Source organism: Filicampus tigris, chromosome 10 (genome assembly GCF_054856515.1).
Source record: "Filicampus tigris isolate MCC_2025a chromosome 10, RoL_Ftig_1.0, whole genome shotgun sequence".
In the NCBI taxonomy this organism is placed as follows: domain Eukaryota; kingdom Metazoa; phylum Chordata; class Actinopteri; order Syngnathiformes; family Syngnathidae; genus Filicampus; species Filicampus tigris.
Genome location: NC_141226.1, coordinates 7,851,313 through 7,868,517, shown reverse-complemented (window position 1 = coordinate 7,868,517; position 17,205 = coordinate 7,851,313). Strand labels below are relative to the sequence as shown.

At 39.5% G+C, this 17,205-nt stretch overlaps 2 protein-coding genes across 2 annotated transcripts; one reads left to right on the top strand and one right to left on the bottom strand.

Moving 5' to 3' along the window:
- Positions 1-544: 544 nt before the first annotated feature.
- On the top strand, positions 545-12,534 carry LOC147140620 (protein lifeguard 3-like). Its single transcript, XM_086043487.1, has 12 exons — positions 545-686; positions 5,703-6,020; positions 8,350-8,423; positions 8,555-8,619; positions 8,715-8,768; positions 8,854-8,904; positions 8,993-9,032; positions 10,386-10,423; positions 10,512-10,599; positions 11,112-11,207; positions 11,294-11,347; positions 11,442-12,534. Exons 2-12 carry the CDS (start codon positions 5,708-5,710, stop codon positions 11,586-11,588), a joined length of 1,020 nt encoding a protein of 339 aa, XP_085899613.1. The 5' UTR covers positions 545-686; positions 5,703-5,707; the 3' UTR covers positions 11,589-12,534.
- On the bottom strand, positions 11,754-16,136 carry LOC147140619 (uncharacterized). The gene is made up of 3 exons (XM_086043488.1): positions 16,062-16,136; positions 13,103-13,331; positions 11,754-12,927 (listed from the first exon to the last, which is right to left on the bottom strand). Exons 1-3 carry the CDS (start codon positions 16,102-16,104, stop codon positions 12,756-12,758), a joined length of 444 nt encoding a protein of 147 aa, XP_085899614.1. The 5' UTR covers positions 16,105-16,136; the 3' UTR covers positions 11,754-12,755.
- Positions 16,137-17,205: the final 1,069 nt, after the last annotated feature.

The window sequence follows — 17,205 nt, the reverse complement described above, 5'->3', positions numbered from 1 at the left end:
CGGCAGCAAATGAAAATCTGTTCTCCAATTTCTTACCTGGATAAATAGAGTAAAATAAAAGTGAGTACGGCGCTTGTTATTGTGCAACTGAGGAAACAAGTTTAGCTCGCACCGTTCCTAAACTCCAAATGACGTTATCGTCGTAAACCGAGGACCACAGTGCGCAAACATGTCCAGTTAACTGACGTCATTAAGGCGGTGTTTGAGTTGTAAGAAACAACACATTTAAAAAAAAAAAAAAAAAAAGAAAAGAAACAATACATTAAAAAACAGCACGTATACTATTATTGATCTATGTTCAAATCACACACAGGGGAAAATGTTTTCTTTCTGTTTCCTGATAATGTCGAGCCAACGTATTTTAAGGTGACCATACAGTACGTGTTTACGTAAAAAACTATGAGCGTAAACTAGGAAAAATACGTCATACATTGCGTGGTCTCGTCACGTCTCCATTTCACACGGAGCAATGCTGGGCTAGGCTACGTGAGTGGATAGTGAAGTGGGTGTGGGAGACAGATTCCTGTGGACTCCACCCAGCTGCTCGGATCTGCTCTGTTCCGGGAAATGTTCGACTGCAACGCGGAGTCTCGCGGGGCCCAAGACCCACTCTAAAGTCACTACTCTTTTCCACGACACGAAGGGAAGTCTTCAAGTTTGGAACTATCCGTGGGACCTCACATTCGGTATGTTGTGCTACACGTGTCGTTGTTTTTTGTTCACATAATGTCGTCTAGCGTTACGATCCACTGTGGATGTTTAGCTCGGTACGTACTTTCCAACTCAGCCCCCCCTTATTTTTATTCGTGTTTGTTTTGGCAGCCTCACAAATAATAGTTTGGTGAGTGAACTTAGGCATGAGGTTTAAATGCGAGGAGGTTTAAATGCGTGGAATTGGAGTTATTGCTGCTCCAGCTTGCTTGGATTGAAAGTTACACCAATGGTGAGCCATCAGGGAAAAAAAGGTTACATAAGAGACGTGTTTGATATATATATATATATATATATATATATATATATATATATATATATATATATATCCCAATTTGTACTTATGGATATGTCATTTATGGTCTGTGGACAGAATATAGGTCCTACTTGTACTTTGTATTTGAAACTCTATGATTGACATTATTAGGGGAGGAAGGTTACACACGCATACTGATAATCGGGCCCATTGTGAGCGTTTCCACCCTCTCCGATTATCCTGTGTGGTCATAAAGTGAGCGCACCCCTTTTCGCAATTGTCAGTAGAGATGCAGGGACGGCTCCAGGATTTGCTTAACCGATACATAGGGGTTCTAAGAAAATAATGTATGTATTTTAGAATATCAAATAAAATGATTGAGTGGCTTAACTGGGTGCAGAGATTGTTATAGCTCCCACGAACCCCCACGTAGCGCCATCCCTGGTGGGGATGTCATTGCATCGGAACATTTGATAGTTTTTAGTGTTGATGGTTTTCCTGGCCAATACGTTCATTATTAGGTTACAATCTCATCCAGGAGATTATAACAGCAAATTACATTTTAGGTAGTTTATATTTGATAAACTGTTGCACAGAAGTTGGAAGTTTGTTTCTTTTATGCATCCACAGTAATATTTTGCACCAAAGCTTATACCAATATGGGTAATAGACGGATCACAATTTAGCGGCCGTTGGTCGCAGTTTGTAGTCTGAAACGCTAAAGGAAGCCCGTTTAAAATCATAGGTGGACCGCCCCATTGGCGTGTACTATTTTTTCCGGGCGGACAAAATGGCGGATAAACGGACGGCGGAAAGGTACCCAGGCTAAAGGCGGAAGGCGGTAAATGGACCGCAAAGTTTTAGTAAAATCTTTTTTTTTGGGGGGGGGGGAGATACATCCTGCCAAACATCAGCATGTTCCTTATGCGATCATTTATATAGTGAATAAACATTTGGCCCCTCGCAGCTGAAGTCAGAGGGCAGCCATCCTTAATTGCCACTGCTACTGACAACCTCTGTTGGGTTTTCACTGAAAACAATGTTATCAGTGCACGTTTTATGCTCGGATCCCTGTATGGAGCTTCTCAAAGAACACACTTCACTGTATTGTGAATACTGTAGTGATTTACAGAGCAGGGCTGGACACTGCGACTAATATGCCTGCAAATATGGCCAACTTTACAGTGTGCTGGTAAAAATGTCATCCAGTCGCATGAGCGCAAGCACATGTTTTAATTAGTGGTGCAATGTATCATATTTGATCCATGATCAATAAGGGTCAGGCCACAGCTTGAACCGCACGTGGTTCACAGATTGGTTGGTGAAAATGTGTGTTTTTATGGCAAATGGAGTTGAAACGAGTCCTTGAGTAATGTGTGAAGGTACCTCTTTTTTTTTTTTTTTTTTTTTTTAAACCCTACAATGATTTTTTTTTTTCTGCTTTGGGTGACAGTTTAAAAAAGACATGCCAAGGCTGCTAACAGGAGTAAACCTTATAGATGTCTCTTGTGATCTACACCAAACATGAGGTGCATTCATATGCAGTCGGACATTTCAAACTCAAACTCAGGGGAAAAAAGCCCATCAATGCATGAAACATTAATAACTGCAAATGTCTAAACAGTGTGGGCTTTCTATCCATCTATAAAAAGTGACATACTTCAAGAAGAATGATTGTGGTGAAATTACTTGTGTCAAAAATTAAATAAATTAAATGTTTTGTGTTCAATTGTTCTAAAGCAGGGGTGTCCAAACTCGGTCCTCAAGGGCCGCTGTCCTTTCTGCCTTCCATTTCTCCCTGCTGCCACACACCTGATTCAAATGATCAGGATTGTTTTCATTGCTTCTTCAGAACTTGCAGATGGGCTGATCATTTGAATCAGATGTGTTGCAGCAGGGAGAAATGGAAATCAGACAGGACAGTTTCTATGAGGACTGGGGCTGGACATGCCAGTTCTTAAGTGTTTGAAGATGTTCAAAATGCATTTTTCCATTTCATCAAAAGTTTTGGAATTAGTATCATTTATGAAGTTGAAGCATTGATGTGAGAGAGACGGAGACCCGATACTTATTTCCGAGACACAATACTTATTTCCCAGTCACAACAGATCATGTAAAATTAGCAGGTATGCTCTGCTGTCTTTTCTCCTTTTTCAACTGATTATTAAATGAAAATGATCGCCTTTTGATTCCTTAATTTGAACATTTCATTCTTAGGAACTGTCTTCTTTTTAACACAAAAATAAAAGTAATTAAAACATTTACCACAAAAAATGGAGTGTAAAGGGTTCAATTAGTCCCCTTTAACTCATTCACTGCCAGACATTTTCAGACCCTCTTTTACCCTAACCTTTGAAAATAAATAAATAAATAAATAAATAAATTCATGGGATTGAATGGCTGGACTGTGAAAAAACAAATCAATTCATCAATGGCAGTGAATGAGTTAAACAGGCATTACACTGTATTTTAAATATCGGTAACAGAACCCTGAACAAAACTAATATTCAGAGCCATAGTATAGCAGTTTTCTTATCAACAGTCATCTGAGCTTTAAGGAGTTTCCATACTGTACCTCCTGCAATCTGCTCTTGTGCACGTAGTTGGGAAACATTGCTTTGGAGGCCCTAATCCAAAGCAGTGTTGAGGACTGGATTATGATGCTAGGCAGGCTGTGAAGTTTTGGTTTTCCCAAGGGGAAGAGGGTTAGGAGGCCTCACTATAAGAGCTGGTCCCTCTGCGTTGGACAAAATAAGGTTGACAAAAAAGCAAAGCCTTTTCTTTCAATCTCTTCTTTTAAAGTTATAGAAACGAATTGTCCAATTTTGTGCTCGTCCCATCGTGAGTCACTGTTAATCTTTACATCATGTAAAACTACGGTATGTGCGACCAAATCATGTGCGATGCGACCAACTGAAAAAATGACTAGCTACAGTGCTACCAGTGTCATCAGCATGCAACATGCGGTAAATAGTCAGAATTATATTCTGTTCAAAGGACTGGCCTGATGTTCTATTCATATTTCAAAACCAGCACATTTGAGCAACAAGCAAATAGTTCATTAATGGGGAGGTTTTCTACGCAGTGTTGTTATTGTAAACATTTTTCCTTAACACTCAACCTGGAGTGAGCAAGCGCCTTCCCTGAAGGGAAGCGTAGGAATATTAAGAAGTTGGGGCTCGGTAAATTGAGTTTTGAAAATTTTGTGATGCCCCTAAAGGTCATAATCCCCCAAAACTAATATTGGCAGCACCCAACCTGTTTAACTGTAAAAGGCGTTGTAGTATTTTTACATCACTTGGTATGTCACCTAACCTGAGCTGTATTATTTGTAGATAGCAAGGCCAGAAATGTAAAATGTATCACGAGTCGCATACAATACGATGATGAAAATAATGCAAATGTTTCATCAGACTAAACGGCTTTGATTTTCTGTCACCGGGGCACAAGCCTGGCAAGCTTCTACGGTAATCCCAGAGAAGTGGTCCTCTGTCTGGCTTCTTCGGGAAAGCTCTTGCTTAGATAGGAAGAAGCTGTGTTTCCACTCTGTGAGTGTCGTTGCTCGTTAATATGGATGTGACGTCACGGCAATCCAAGGTGGGGCCTCCTCTTGAATTCCTTTACTGTGTATTTCCCTAAAAGTCACAGTCAAAATAGAGCACAGGGATGTTCTATTTCTGAGTAATTCAGAACAAATTTAGACACAGTTAGGCAGTTGGATAACTGTAAACTTTCTGTCTATCTAAAGTGCTTAAGTGCTCTGCTCCAATGTTTTGTTAAATGTGCTGCAGTGTAATTTGGTGATTCTGTATGGACATTTCACAAAATTTGCTTAATCCATTTGATGGAGGGGTGTCTTGCATTCATTTATTTCTTTGATGTGCGATGATGCTCATAAGTCACCGACTCATCTGGAGTCTGATATAAAAATATGAACCCAAAATAGAATATTAGTCTGGACTGTATTTCAATTTTGAGTGACTTTAATTTAAACATTTGTTTTCAAAATGTGTAATTATGCTTCATTTAATTCCACACTGTTCAACGACGTGAGTGCAAGAAAAACAAAATATTAAGTTCACGTTTGTTGTTGGTGATCTTTTCTCTTTTATTTAAAAGCATTTAGTTTTACTTTTACATTCATTATGTTATGAAAGCCTCGATTATAAAATTACCCATGTATCATAACTGCATGTTTGACATTTGAAACTAACCAATCTGTGTCAAAAATCGATAAAGAATTTGACAAGTTGCTATTCATTTATTGGAGCCAAACACAGTTACCTCAATATAGGTGAATGGAAGCGATCGCCGGACACTCCTGGTTCAAGATGGCGGCTAGGTCTGCCCTTCCTCATCCAGCCGACGCTTCCTCGAGATCAGAATCGTGCTTCCCCAATGAGTTGTCATCGCAAAGATCTGCGAGGATGGACAGCGGGTGTTTAAAAAGAAGTCTAGACATGCCTTCTCAAATGCCGGGTTTTTGTGATGGGAAAGATTTGAACCAATATAAACACTTTCAATACTTTCTGAACTCTTCATCTGGCCGACAATCTTTACAACTGCATTGAAAACAAAAATGAAATCTAGAAAAGACTGGCGATGTGGCTGCGTTCAGAGAGCAAAATATTGGAATTGTCACTTGAACCCAGCCCGAATGGACTTTTTCTTTTAAGACTTATCGTCCACTAATACAGTATGTGTTCAACAAGTGACTGTTCTTTTACCCTCACAGGCAACATGTCCAGATCAGACTACCCCCCAGGGTACGATGAGTACCATTGCCCACCGTACGCACCCCAGGGCGGCGGTTACCCAGCACCTCCTGCGTATGGCTTCCCAGCCTTCGGTGGACCTCAGCCAGGCCAGCCTCCTGCTCCCTACCCCGCCAATCTAAGCGCGCCTCTTTACCCGGCGGGTCAGCCAGGCTATCCCCCTGGTCTGTACCCAGGACAGCCTCATCCCGCTGGGCCTCCTGGAGCCGGCTATCCCAGTCAGCCCCCCATGCCTCCCATGGTCCCAAGAACCATCCGTGCGGAAGATATAAACTCTGGTAAGACGTGAGCTGTTCATGTGTAAAAGCAATGAATGAAAACATTGCGTTGATATTTCGACTGAAAAGCTGCCACTTGCCTGAACGACTCACCGGAATTAGTTATTAGCCTCACAAATCAAATTAGCTTGCATTTGAAGGATGAAGTAATTAATGCTGTACAGTTACACTGCAAATCTGCTGGTGTTAATTCAGCAGATTTGCAGTGTAACTGTACAGCATTAATTACTTCATCCTTCAAAATATGGCAAAGTGTCCATATTAGAGATAGACCTATATGCTTTTTTCAGGGCCGATACCGATTATTAGTAGTCAAGGAGGCCGAGAGCCGATATTCATGTTGTGAAAAGGAAAATATTGGCATCAAAATCTAAAGAAAAATGTACTCTTAACTTTGTTATAACGTCTTTAAGCATGTTTATTGAACAATGTTTCAGGTTTGCATAATGGTGATTATTTTTTTTTAATCATTATTACAAGAAATTTTTGACTGTATACATCTCTGTTTAACAAAAAGTTCAGGGAGCACCCAGGATTATCAGCATGTCTTAAAAAGGACAAAAGAAAACTTAAACAATAGCTCCATGTAGTTTTCTACAGTAAATGAAAATTTCAAAATGACAGAAATGTTAAACCTTCACATATCTTTGTTTTGATTTCCACAGTTTTAAATTGATTTATTATCGGCCAACAGAGTTAAAAAAAAAAAAAAAAAAGGCAGATGCCGATATTCGTCAAAAGCCAAATGTCGGTGCCGATAATCGGCCCGGCTGATAATCGGTTCATCCCTGGTCTATATGCAACCACACTTCATGGTGTAAAAGTAACATTTTATCAAGTGTTACATTTTCAACACACCAAAGTGTGTCAACACTTCATTTTGTTGCTGTAATAACAGCAACAAAATGAAGTGTTGAAAATGTAGCAATGACACTATTGAGTGTTTGGAATAACACCAATGAGCGTTCATGTCAACACTATAGAGTACGGGGAAAAATTACCCATGCCTCACTACCTGAAATAAAACATGTTACAACATTTCATTTCTAGATTGGGGAAGAGTGTGACAATTCCATTCCACATTTCTTCAAGGACACCCTAAGGACACTTGGCTTTTCATATCATCTTATTTACATGTTCCACTTTGGAGAAAAGCCATATTGTTTGTCAAGCAGCTGACAAATGACACTCAATTAGATGGAATGGGGTCAGCTGTGCTACTCACCAGTACCAAAAAAAAGTCACGCGCAACTCGTCACTCGGGGTGTCTGCACCTGCTTCAACCAAAACATGTTAAACACCATGTTAATGAACCCGATTGGCCATGTAGCCCATGTGACCACGTGATGTCACAAAAATAATATACAACAGTCTGTTTTAAACTACCGGTGTATGAAACAGAAAAGACAAGTGGAAACCAATTAATTTTCTGTCATTTTGAAATTTTGGAGAACTTCATTTACACATAAGTCAAAGCTGAATGTGTAGTGCAGCGCTATGTAAGTTTGGGGACAGGGAAAGAAGGGTTGTTTGCACTGAGGCATATCAGCAGTGAAGCAATTTCCTATGACAGTGGTGTTAAAAAAAAAAGGGGCGGGGGAGTGTTTTTTGGAAGTTCTTCATGCACACAACAACCTTAATAAATTGGTTACTATTCACACAGCGGCAAATGTGTTCACCGTAGCTATGTCACACACCAAATGCTTTTCCTCGTCTTAAACCAAAATATAACTTCTTGGTGTATAATAGAGTGTATATCAGCTCTGGGAATAGTTTTTGCTTGTTAGCGAGTGTTCAGCAAGTTACTGTAATTGACTTAAAAGCCAAATATGTCAGGCTAATGATTGTACATGCTAAATTAATCGACCGAATATTTTGTGGTTTAAATTAACCACTGTTTGTTTTCAGTTTGCACCACCCACATTTATTTGAGCAGAGCAAACAACCCAAAACAATCATGCTAGCACAGAATCTAGTGCTAAACTGACTGAGCGTTCTGGCTAACATTACAGAGCATTAACAATGCTGATGACCTCTGGCAGAAATGCAATTGCTGATATTTTGCGATTACTGCACAGTCCTCATTGGAGGGGTGATCAACACTGGAGATACGCCTGTTAAAATAAAATACAACTTTAGCTACATTTGACTCAAATGGGATACAAACACGAAAACGGCATAACGCTGTGATAACAAGGACCATTGCCGTCGTGCTTTGTGATCAGTAATGTGTTGCACATTATGTCCACCTGCAGTCATCTTGTCATTCTGAAGAAAAAAAAACGCCAACTGCCGAGCGCTCATATTTCTCGTATTTCTGCTGTCATAGCGACAGATGACGACTTTGCTGCCGGGGGAAGCGACTGGGACAGTCTGAGCATTCGGCACGCTTTCATCCGGAAGGTAAAACAAGTCAAATTCAGAATGCGTCAAGACTCCTGAATGTATAAAAACTTCCACCATTCCCTGCACACGTCTGATATAACCTTGTACACAGTATCTTGATGATCTTTTTAATGTCTTGTGTCGTTCAGGTGTATTTGATCCTGGCATCCCAGCTCCTTGTCACAACAGCCATTGTGGCCGTTTTCACCTTTGTGTGAGTATCATGTACCGGTATGATCTTTTTCTGTTTTGTCCTGCCTGTCCGTCTACTGTTTGTGACTGTGTGTGCCACATTTCTTTTCCTCACAGCCAACCGGTCAGATATTTTGTACAGCGGAACCAGGCTATTTACTGGGCATCATAGTGAGTTGTAACACATTTAAAAAGTGTCAACAAGGATCAAGTAAATGTGTGAATGTTATTCATCTTTAATGCTTGATGTTTGCAGTGCTGTGTATTTCATTTCCTACATTGTGTTGGTCTGCTGCAAGGGTCCTCGGTAAGTGCGATCCCACAACTAAAAATAAAGTTGACGCAAATAATGAAATGGACCTGCATGATGTTTTGCAATCTCACAATCTCTTTAGGAGGAAGCATCCGTGGAACTTGATATTGCTGTCCATCTTTGTAAGTTGAAAAGCCGCTGTTGGTTTGAATCAGGAAATGGTACAACGTGGAGTTTTCTGCATGCGAGTCACAAACTGGAAAATGGAACTGTCTTCAGTAAAGTTTCCATTTGGGTGGTGTCTCACTAAGACGGCAGCAGGAGGATTGAGTCAGCACAATTTGGCACAGAGCCCTCAATGACACACACTTTCTTTCTCTTTGTGTTGTTTGTTGGTTCGCTGCTGTAAGTAAATGCGTGACTTCGTGCTGCTGTTGACAGCAGTTGAGGTATGGACAGTTCAGGGAGTTACTGCTGCTGTTTTTCTTTGTTTTTTTTCTCCGGCGAACATCGTTAAGATCCCTGTGACATTAGCCATGCTTGCTTAATTGAGTGAGATTCAAAACAAACACCATATCAAAAATCTGACCCATCAAGATACTAGATTGAAATTTTAAGGTCGCTCCTTATTTAGCTTTATGAGAAGGGCCTTTGTCAGATTGTGTGATAGTGACAAACTAACTCAGAAACTCAACCCACCCAAAATCCTGCCAATTTTCGACTAAAACTGAGCATAGTTGTCTTTGTAAATGCGTAATTGAATGCAATGCTGACTTAAAAATGTAGTGAAAATAGCCACACATGCACATGCGACCTTGGTCGTCACCCTTATTGCTCGTTATCAAAAACCAGAATCACGAGGTGTAAGCCACAAATGCAGAATGTTAGTTAAATAGTAGCATAGTGTTGTACTAGGAAGTGATGCCGTTTACTGAAAAGTTGAGGTAGCCCTTTGCAGTGTGCATGTGGGAACAGGGAAGTGAGATGTGATCTGCCGTGAAGCGTGCTCAAACGATCGTGTTGTTGTACAAACAGAAGTTCTATTTCTGTTTGTGGTATTGAAAGGTTCCGTGCACAGATGGCAACGCTAAAATAGTCCTATTTGTACGGGGCTGCAGAAACGCCCGAATCGTTTGCATATATATATATATATATATATATATATATATATATATATATATATATATATATATATAATATATATATATATATATGTACGTATACATATACGTATACATATATGTATATATACGTATACATATACGTATATATACATATACATATACGTATATATACATATACATATATATATACATATACATATATATATACATATACATTCGTTGTGTCTTGTATTGAGAGGGCAGGGAATGAAATTTTTAGAAGATGTAACCACCAAATGTAAAAGACGACGTTAACCTCTTGCCACTTTGTTGTCATTCCCAGCTAAAAGATACTCATTCTCCTACCGGTAATCATAATTCATGTTAACTACTGGATATATGCTTGTTTTTTTTTTTTACCCCCTTATGCAGACCTTGGCGCTGTCTTACATGACTGGCTCCATATCCAGGTAAAAAAAAAAAAAAAAAAAAAATTTCCAATTTGATAAAGGTGCCTAACCATTTTGTTCCAATAACTGTGATGATTGGTGCTTTCAGTTACTATGATACAAAGGCAGTGTTTCTCGCTTTGGCCATCACTGTTGTCGTCTGCATCGCTGTCACAGTCTTCTGCTTCCAGACCAAGGTACCGGATGCGCGCAGGAGCTCACTCGTTTTAGACTTTCTTAAGCCTCTGGGCTCTTCACTTCTCAAATGGTGGGGATTTTTGTCTGATTTTGTCATTTTCAATTTTCACTCTTTATCAGTAATCTACTGTTTGCATCATACAGTAGGCCCATTTTAGGCTAATCAAAACTGGCTACAGCTGTCTAATATTATTAGAATCAATTATTCATTTTTTTCCACTTACTGTTTAACTGATTATTGTTGTTTATTTGGTGTTGTTTAATGTTTAAACAGTACCAAATAACAATTTAAGCAATATCACACGTGAGGGAGTTATGTACTCACCAACCTTTTTGGAACTGTAAGCTACTTCTTTGATACTGATTAATGTGGAGGGCTACTAGTTTGATGTACATTTCTAAGGATGCTTCAGGTGCAAGTATATATCAGGTTACTCATATTACGGCTGCAAATAACCATTATTTTCATCTTAGATTAAACTGATTATTGATTATTGATTTGCCTGTCCAGGTGGACTTCACCAAATGTCAGGGCTTCTTCTGTGTACTTGGCATTGTCGTCTTTGTGACCGGCATCATCACCGTCATCGTGCTGTCTTTCAAATATGTAAGCTTCAACTTCTGAACAATAACAGGACTGCTGACACCAACTTCCATGTCGGCATCATTTGAATGACTGTTTTGCTCTGGCAGATCTACTGGCTTCACATGCTTTACGCCGCTATAGGAGCTATAGCTTTCACTCTGGTGAGTATTCTCTGGTGAGGCCTTCACATTTTTGATGATTAAAAAAAAAAAAAAAAAAAAATCATTCCTGAACTGGTTTGTGTTTTCTTTGCAGTTCTTGGCGTACGACACACAACTCCTCATCGGTAACAGGAAGTACTCCATCAGTCCTGAGGAATATGTTTTCGCTGCACTTAATATCTACGTCGACATCGTTCAGATCTTCCTCTTCCTGCTACAAATTATTGGTTCAAGCAAATAAGTCTTTGGGGATACATAAGCAGTCATATCAACATAGTTGCTGCAATACCACCCCATGCTGTTTAAAGCCTTTGTTTGCTTCCACGCTAGAATGTATATCAGGTAAAACATGCTGCACTCAATGACTATTACTTAAGGGCTGAAGTTGACATTTTATTACTGTGCAAGACATTCCGACATACTCTCACTTATAGTATATTTCTACATTTATACGCCTATTTGAGGAAAAAAAAAAAAATCCAGTGTGAAAATGTTGCCATTCTTTCTGGCTTGAAGTAAACAGCAGACTTTTTTTTTTTTTTGTATCTACATGTACTCATGTAGTGCTGAAATGTCTCCATTACATCTGTTGATGTTTTGCTGGGTTGTGTTTCTAATTGTTGCACACGTTTGACTTGTGCTTGAGGATTGGTTGAATAGAAATGTTACTGAGTTGCATGGATTAACTACTACTGTATATTTTTTTGCATACTGTGTTGCCATTCTGGTGTCTCGTTATAATTTGGAATCTTAGTGCGTCAACACTTTGTTTTTCCACAAACTGTCAGCAGCAAGTCACACCTTCACACGGTAAATGGTATGGCAGGGGTCACCGACAAGGACCACAGGAGTAACCGACGGGTCTGTTCTAAAAATAGCTCACCAGTGATGAGACATTGTAATTTCCTAGGAGTGTTGTGGAAGTGATCGTTTGAACATTCCTATTTTGTTGAATAGTTGTTAATTGCTATGAGAAATGATCAGTGTCTTCACATGGATGAATATAATACCATACAGTAATTCAAGGTATGCAAATGTATTTGAGGTGTGTACCAAACGGAGCTCCTTTTGCATTAACCAATCCCCAAGAAGTAGCTCCGATTTTCAGGAAGTTTGGTGATCCCTGTGGTGTTGCTTGTAAAGATATTGTTTGGCTTTTCATATACAATAAATAGTTTTATTTGTGAGCTTTGTGTTTCATGGAGATTTTATGGATAAAACACAAAAACGAAATTCCATACAACTCTCTTAAACAAGCATACTTTTCCATTCTATTACTCCTAAAGTTCCTTGCCTGCAGGACGTAGTTATCCAGTAAATAAATCCTCTGGAGGTCCCAGGATATTTAGAACAAGGTCTGCCTTTCGGAGAATCGGGTCTTTAGCAGCAGTACCAGGGGTCAAAAGCTTTACTGGTCAAGTTTAACAGTCTCGGCAGTATGGCGGTAGCGGTTTCCTTCGTAGTCCCTCTCGTTTGACCTTCGCATCCTCTGTCGAACTTTCAGCTGCTTTAAACGGTTCTTGTCCACTTGCCTTTTGGCCAACAGGAAGCCTATAATACCAGTGGGGAGGCCAATCATCCTAGATGGAGGCAAGAGAGAAAAAAATGCATGTTGCTCAGTGATGAAGACATTGTGTCAGTAAATAGAGGAACGACTCAGTCCGTATTACAATCAAGAGCATGCATCAGCATGTATTTAACAACAGTGGATTGCTGTGTTGTGTTGATACTACTACACGTGCGCACAAAACTCACCATGCATACCCAATCTTCATCATGGGATTCTTGGCCTTTTTAAGGGGAATGTACTCTGGACCCTCGCTTTCCATCTCCTCTTCCGCATCCCCTCCGCTGTCCTTTTGACTCTTCTGTGGCTCCGTCCCGCGACTACAAAGCGATGCGGTCTGCAGCCTCAAACACTGGCGGAGTGTCGGGGAAAAGTAGCTCGCCACTGACCACCGACCAACAGGAACACGGGCTGCACCTGGTGTAAGAAAAATAAGGTGAACTTTTCCCCAGTGAATGTTTGACACACTTTACAAGGCATATGTGTTGACTCATTATGGAAAGCCATAATAGCATTCATTTAAAGAGACACTTGGGTGAGCTTAACATTGGCACTTATATAATAGGTTTGCAGGTAAAAATGACATAAGCAATAAAGTGGGCACATTTGAAGTCCCCATATCTCCTTAACTATGAATGGTAGTAAGATGCAAGTTGTACCATTTTAAAGCTAATTACATTAAGTTTTTTGTAAGGCTATTGATTTTTCTATTTCTTTTCAGACCCATTAAGGCCTAAAGTGCCTTTCTCAACAGCTCCCCAAAACCTAAGGTCGCCTTTGGAATTGAAAACCTGAAGTTCTCCCAGAAATTCAACACCTACAAAATGATTAATATCCCAGCCCCTGCAGCAGACAGAAACATAATTCCAAAAGAATTTAAGAGCTTAGACATGTGGCTTTCACACAGGCAGAATTTATTATTATTTACTGTTTCAATCGAAGACGGAAAAATAACGTGTCAGTGCAAGAGAAGCACTATTTCAATTTAAAAAAAGTGGTAATTACCATCCTCTATTCTGTTACAAAGATGTCAATATTGTAATTGTCCACAAACCATATCATATCACGTTCGACTGGTTCCACTGGTCGTGCACGTCGTCTATATATCACTGCCGTTACTTACTTTAATCAGAGCTCGCGGCAATCGACGGCGTCCGCCATTAGCCTACCTACGGCTCGAAAAAAATCCACGACATCCTCCGCGGTCTTGCGACACCGTCACGTGTATATTCTGATGCATTAAGTTGGCTAAGAGACGGAGAATTGGATTAAAAAAGGACAGTGACGTACCCGCTCCCCCGGTTTGAAAGGTAGAAAGACGCAACAGCGCTCCCGGCTCTAGTGGTAGAAACGCGGTTATGCGCTCTCGGGCTTAATGTGTTAATGGCGTTCACTCAACCAGAAAAGGCGTTTTGTGTGCTTGAATTTGCAAAAACTAAATCATGGACTGTTGTTCAACGTGCATTTCGCAGAAAATTCGGAAAGGAGCCAAAGAGGAAGTCCATAGTGTGATGGCATGGTAAATTCATAACGGATGGGTGCTTATGCCCTGGAGCCTCAGGGTTAGACAGTTTCTGAACACAACACTGCCAGACAGCTGGATTGGACGGTCTGGGCGGAATGATCACAATCTCATGTCCTGGCCAACCAGATCTCCAGATCTCACACCATGCGATTTCTTTTTATGGGGATTTGTGAAAGGTCTATGTGCCCCCTATTCCAACGTGGATGAGCTGAAGGCACGAATAACAGAAGATGTTGCAACCTTTGACAATGCAATGCTGGAACACGTTTGGCAAGAATTTGACTATCGGCTTGATGTGTGTCGTGTGACCAATGGTGCTCACATTGAACATTCCATGTAAAAATTGAGATTACAAGCTTTTTGAATTTACCAGATGCGTTTGAATATCTCGGAAACTATTAAGGATATCAAATGTCAAAATGTGCCCAAGACTTGTGGAACAACACCCTGTAGTTAACCAAAACCAACAAAATAACTAAAATTGAAAAAAAAACACACATTTAAAAAAAAAAACCTAAAATGATTTAGAAAAAATGAAACTACCTGTACATCTTACAATTATAAAAGTATAATTCTTGTGAAAATGTTCTTCGTTTTCATGTTTATCAATATCATACATGAGTTTTCGGGGGTTCGGTATTGCTGTACCACTAGCTATAGAAGTTCAGTTGATTGAGACTGTAGTTTGTATTTATGACACAATAATTAGTAACTTTTTAAAATCTTGCATTCAACAAATACATGTTGAAAAAAATAGAACAAATATGAAAACTAATAAAAAAATAAAATGAAGCATTAAAAAAACTAACAATTTTTCTCTATAATTAAAACTAATTGAATATAAAAGAAAAGAACATTCAAAACGAAATAAAAAGTAATTATAATAATGACAAATCCAACCATTAACTGGCTCTTTGTCCTCACAAGACAATTCAGCGCACTAGTACAATGACTAGGGCACATTAATTGAACTACTGTGTCATACTAGTAACATGTTTTTTTTTTCACTACTAATCCCATTTTTGGGACACTATGATTAATTATTGCATTTGTGTTCAAGACAAAATCTTTCGGGGGGTGGGGAGGATGAGAAATGAACGATGAACGATGAACTGTCCACCCACCATCAAACTGACACTTTGATGCAGCACCTTTTATTTTTATTTTCATAACAGCACTCTGTCTTTTTGTAGAATCTAACTGTGTGGCAGATCTTCAATTGGCAAAATTTGCCCATTCTTTTTTGCAAACGTGCTTCAAATTTGTGGGGCATCTCCTGTGCACTGCCACCTTCAGCTCACCATACGGACCTTCGATCGGATTCGGGTCTGGCCTCTGGCTGAGTAATTCAAAAACCTTCAACCTCCTCTAGTGAAGCCGTTCTTTTGTTAATTTGGGTCATTGTCAGGCTTGAAAGGTGAAGTTTCTCTTCTGCCTCCCAGCAGAAGCCTGGAATGCTTTTGCTAACACTGACTGGTATCTATTTGGAACGTTGTAAATTGATTGTAAACAGACAGTTTCTCATTGGACTAGGAGGTTAATATTAGTCATCAATATAGGGTATGTGTCACATAACGGTGTTCTAGTGTCGACACTTGAAACCAACATTAAATGCATTTTACCTTTACAAGCTGTGCCAACGACGACTGTCCCGTACGCCGCCATGTTTGTTACGCAATGTTTAGCACATGCGCATTGCGCAGTTGGCAGCCTGGTGGGTTTGTTTTTGTATAGCCTGCCACCTAGTCGACAGTATCTGTCATGTCACTCGTTCGCTAAATGAAAAATTCCCAAACCTTTTGGGGGACTTAAACCGTGACATATTGAGATGTACTGCAACTGAAAACATTTTAATATTCTACGGTACTATCTCATGATTGTCTTTTATATAAACACTTATTTTTAATTACTATAGCTAACAGTCTAAAGGAAAACTCACCACTCAACATCTCGAGACTAGACTGGTGTTACTGGTCGCAATTATCCTCTGGAAAGTATTTTCTTATGTGTTTAATAAAGCTGAATAATACATGAATTTCATGTTTTGATTCGAACCACTGATAGATTGATTTTATGCAGGGACAATTATTTCTATTTTGTGCCATGTGTTTCTTGCACGAGTGTCTTCCCTTGCATGCTATTTGTAAATTCTACTATCCACTATTGTTGATAAAACAATGCAAATTTCCTCATTTTGGGACTAATAATGTTTTTTTTCTTATATTAATCTTTCTGTATTTTTTTAACTTGAGGTGCATCAGCATACGTCTTTACAATATACATGAAGCGCTTCTCAAAGTAATCTTAAAGCTGAAGTCAACCTAAACATTTTTTTCAAGAATATGTTCCCAGCAGGCCCACTATTTGGAAACATGGCATTCTGATTAATTTTGCGTTTGTGGAATATAAATTAAGCAGCAAAATGCACTCGTTTTAACCCATCTCCGGGGGCGGCCATTTTGTCCTCTGTCGACTGAAAATGACATCACACCAGCTCACGACCAATCACGGCTGACCTGTTTTCTGAATCTGAGCCGTGATTGGTCATTTTGAGCAGGTGTGATGTCATTTTCAGTCGACAGAAGACAAAATGGCCATCCCCAGAGATGGCTAAAAACAAGTGAATTAACATTTATTCCAGGCCACTTATTCAACTTAGTGGGCTTGCATAGAACATAGTCTTGAAAAAAAATTGCGTTGACTTCCTCTTTAAATAGGCTGCAGCTCAACAGCCATCCAAATAATGACAAGCACTACACAAAATGG

Bases quoted from the DNA above. Each gene is read 5' to 3' on its own strand.
- LOC147140620 (XM_086043487.1), top strand. From the start codon at position 5,708: ATGTCCAGATCAGACTACCCCCCAGGGTACGATGAGTACCATTGCCCA. The intron at 9,033-10,385 runs GTAAGTTGAAAA...CCCCTTATGCAG, and splicing joins TGATATTGCTGTCCATCTTT to ACCTTGGCGCTGTCTTACAT. The intron at 11,208-11,293 runs GTAAGCTTCAAC...TTGCTCTGGCAG, and splicing joins TCGTGCTGTCTTTCAAATAT to ATCTACTGGCTTCACATGCT.
- LOC147140619 (XM_086043488.1), bottom strand. From the start codon at position 16,104: ATGGCGGCGTACGGGACAGTCGTCGTTGGCACAGCTTGTAAAG. The intron at 13,332-16,061 runs GTAAAATGCATT...TTCTTACACCAG, and splicing joins CGTTGGCACAGCTTGTAAAG to GTGCAGCCCGTGTTCCTGTT. The intron at 12,928-13,102 runs GTGAGTTTTGTG...GCCTCCATCTAG, and splicing joins ATGAAGATTGGGTATGCATG to GATGATTGGCCTCCCCACTG.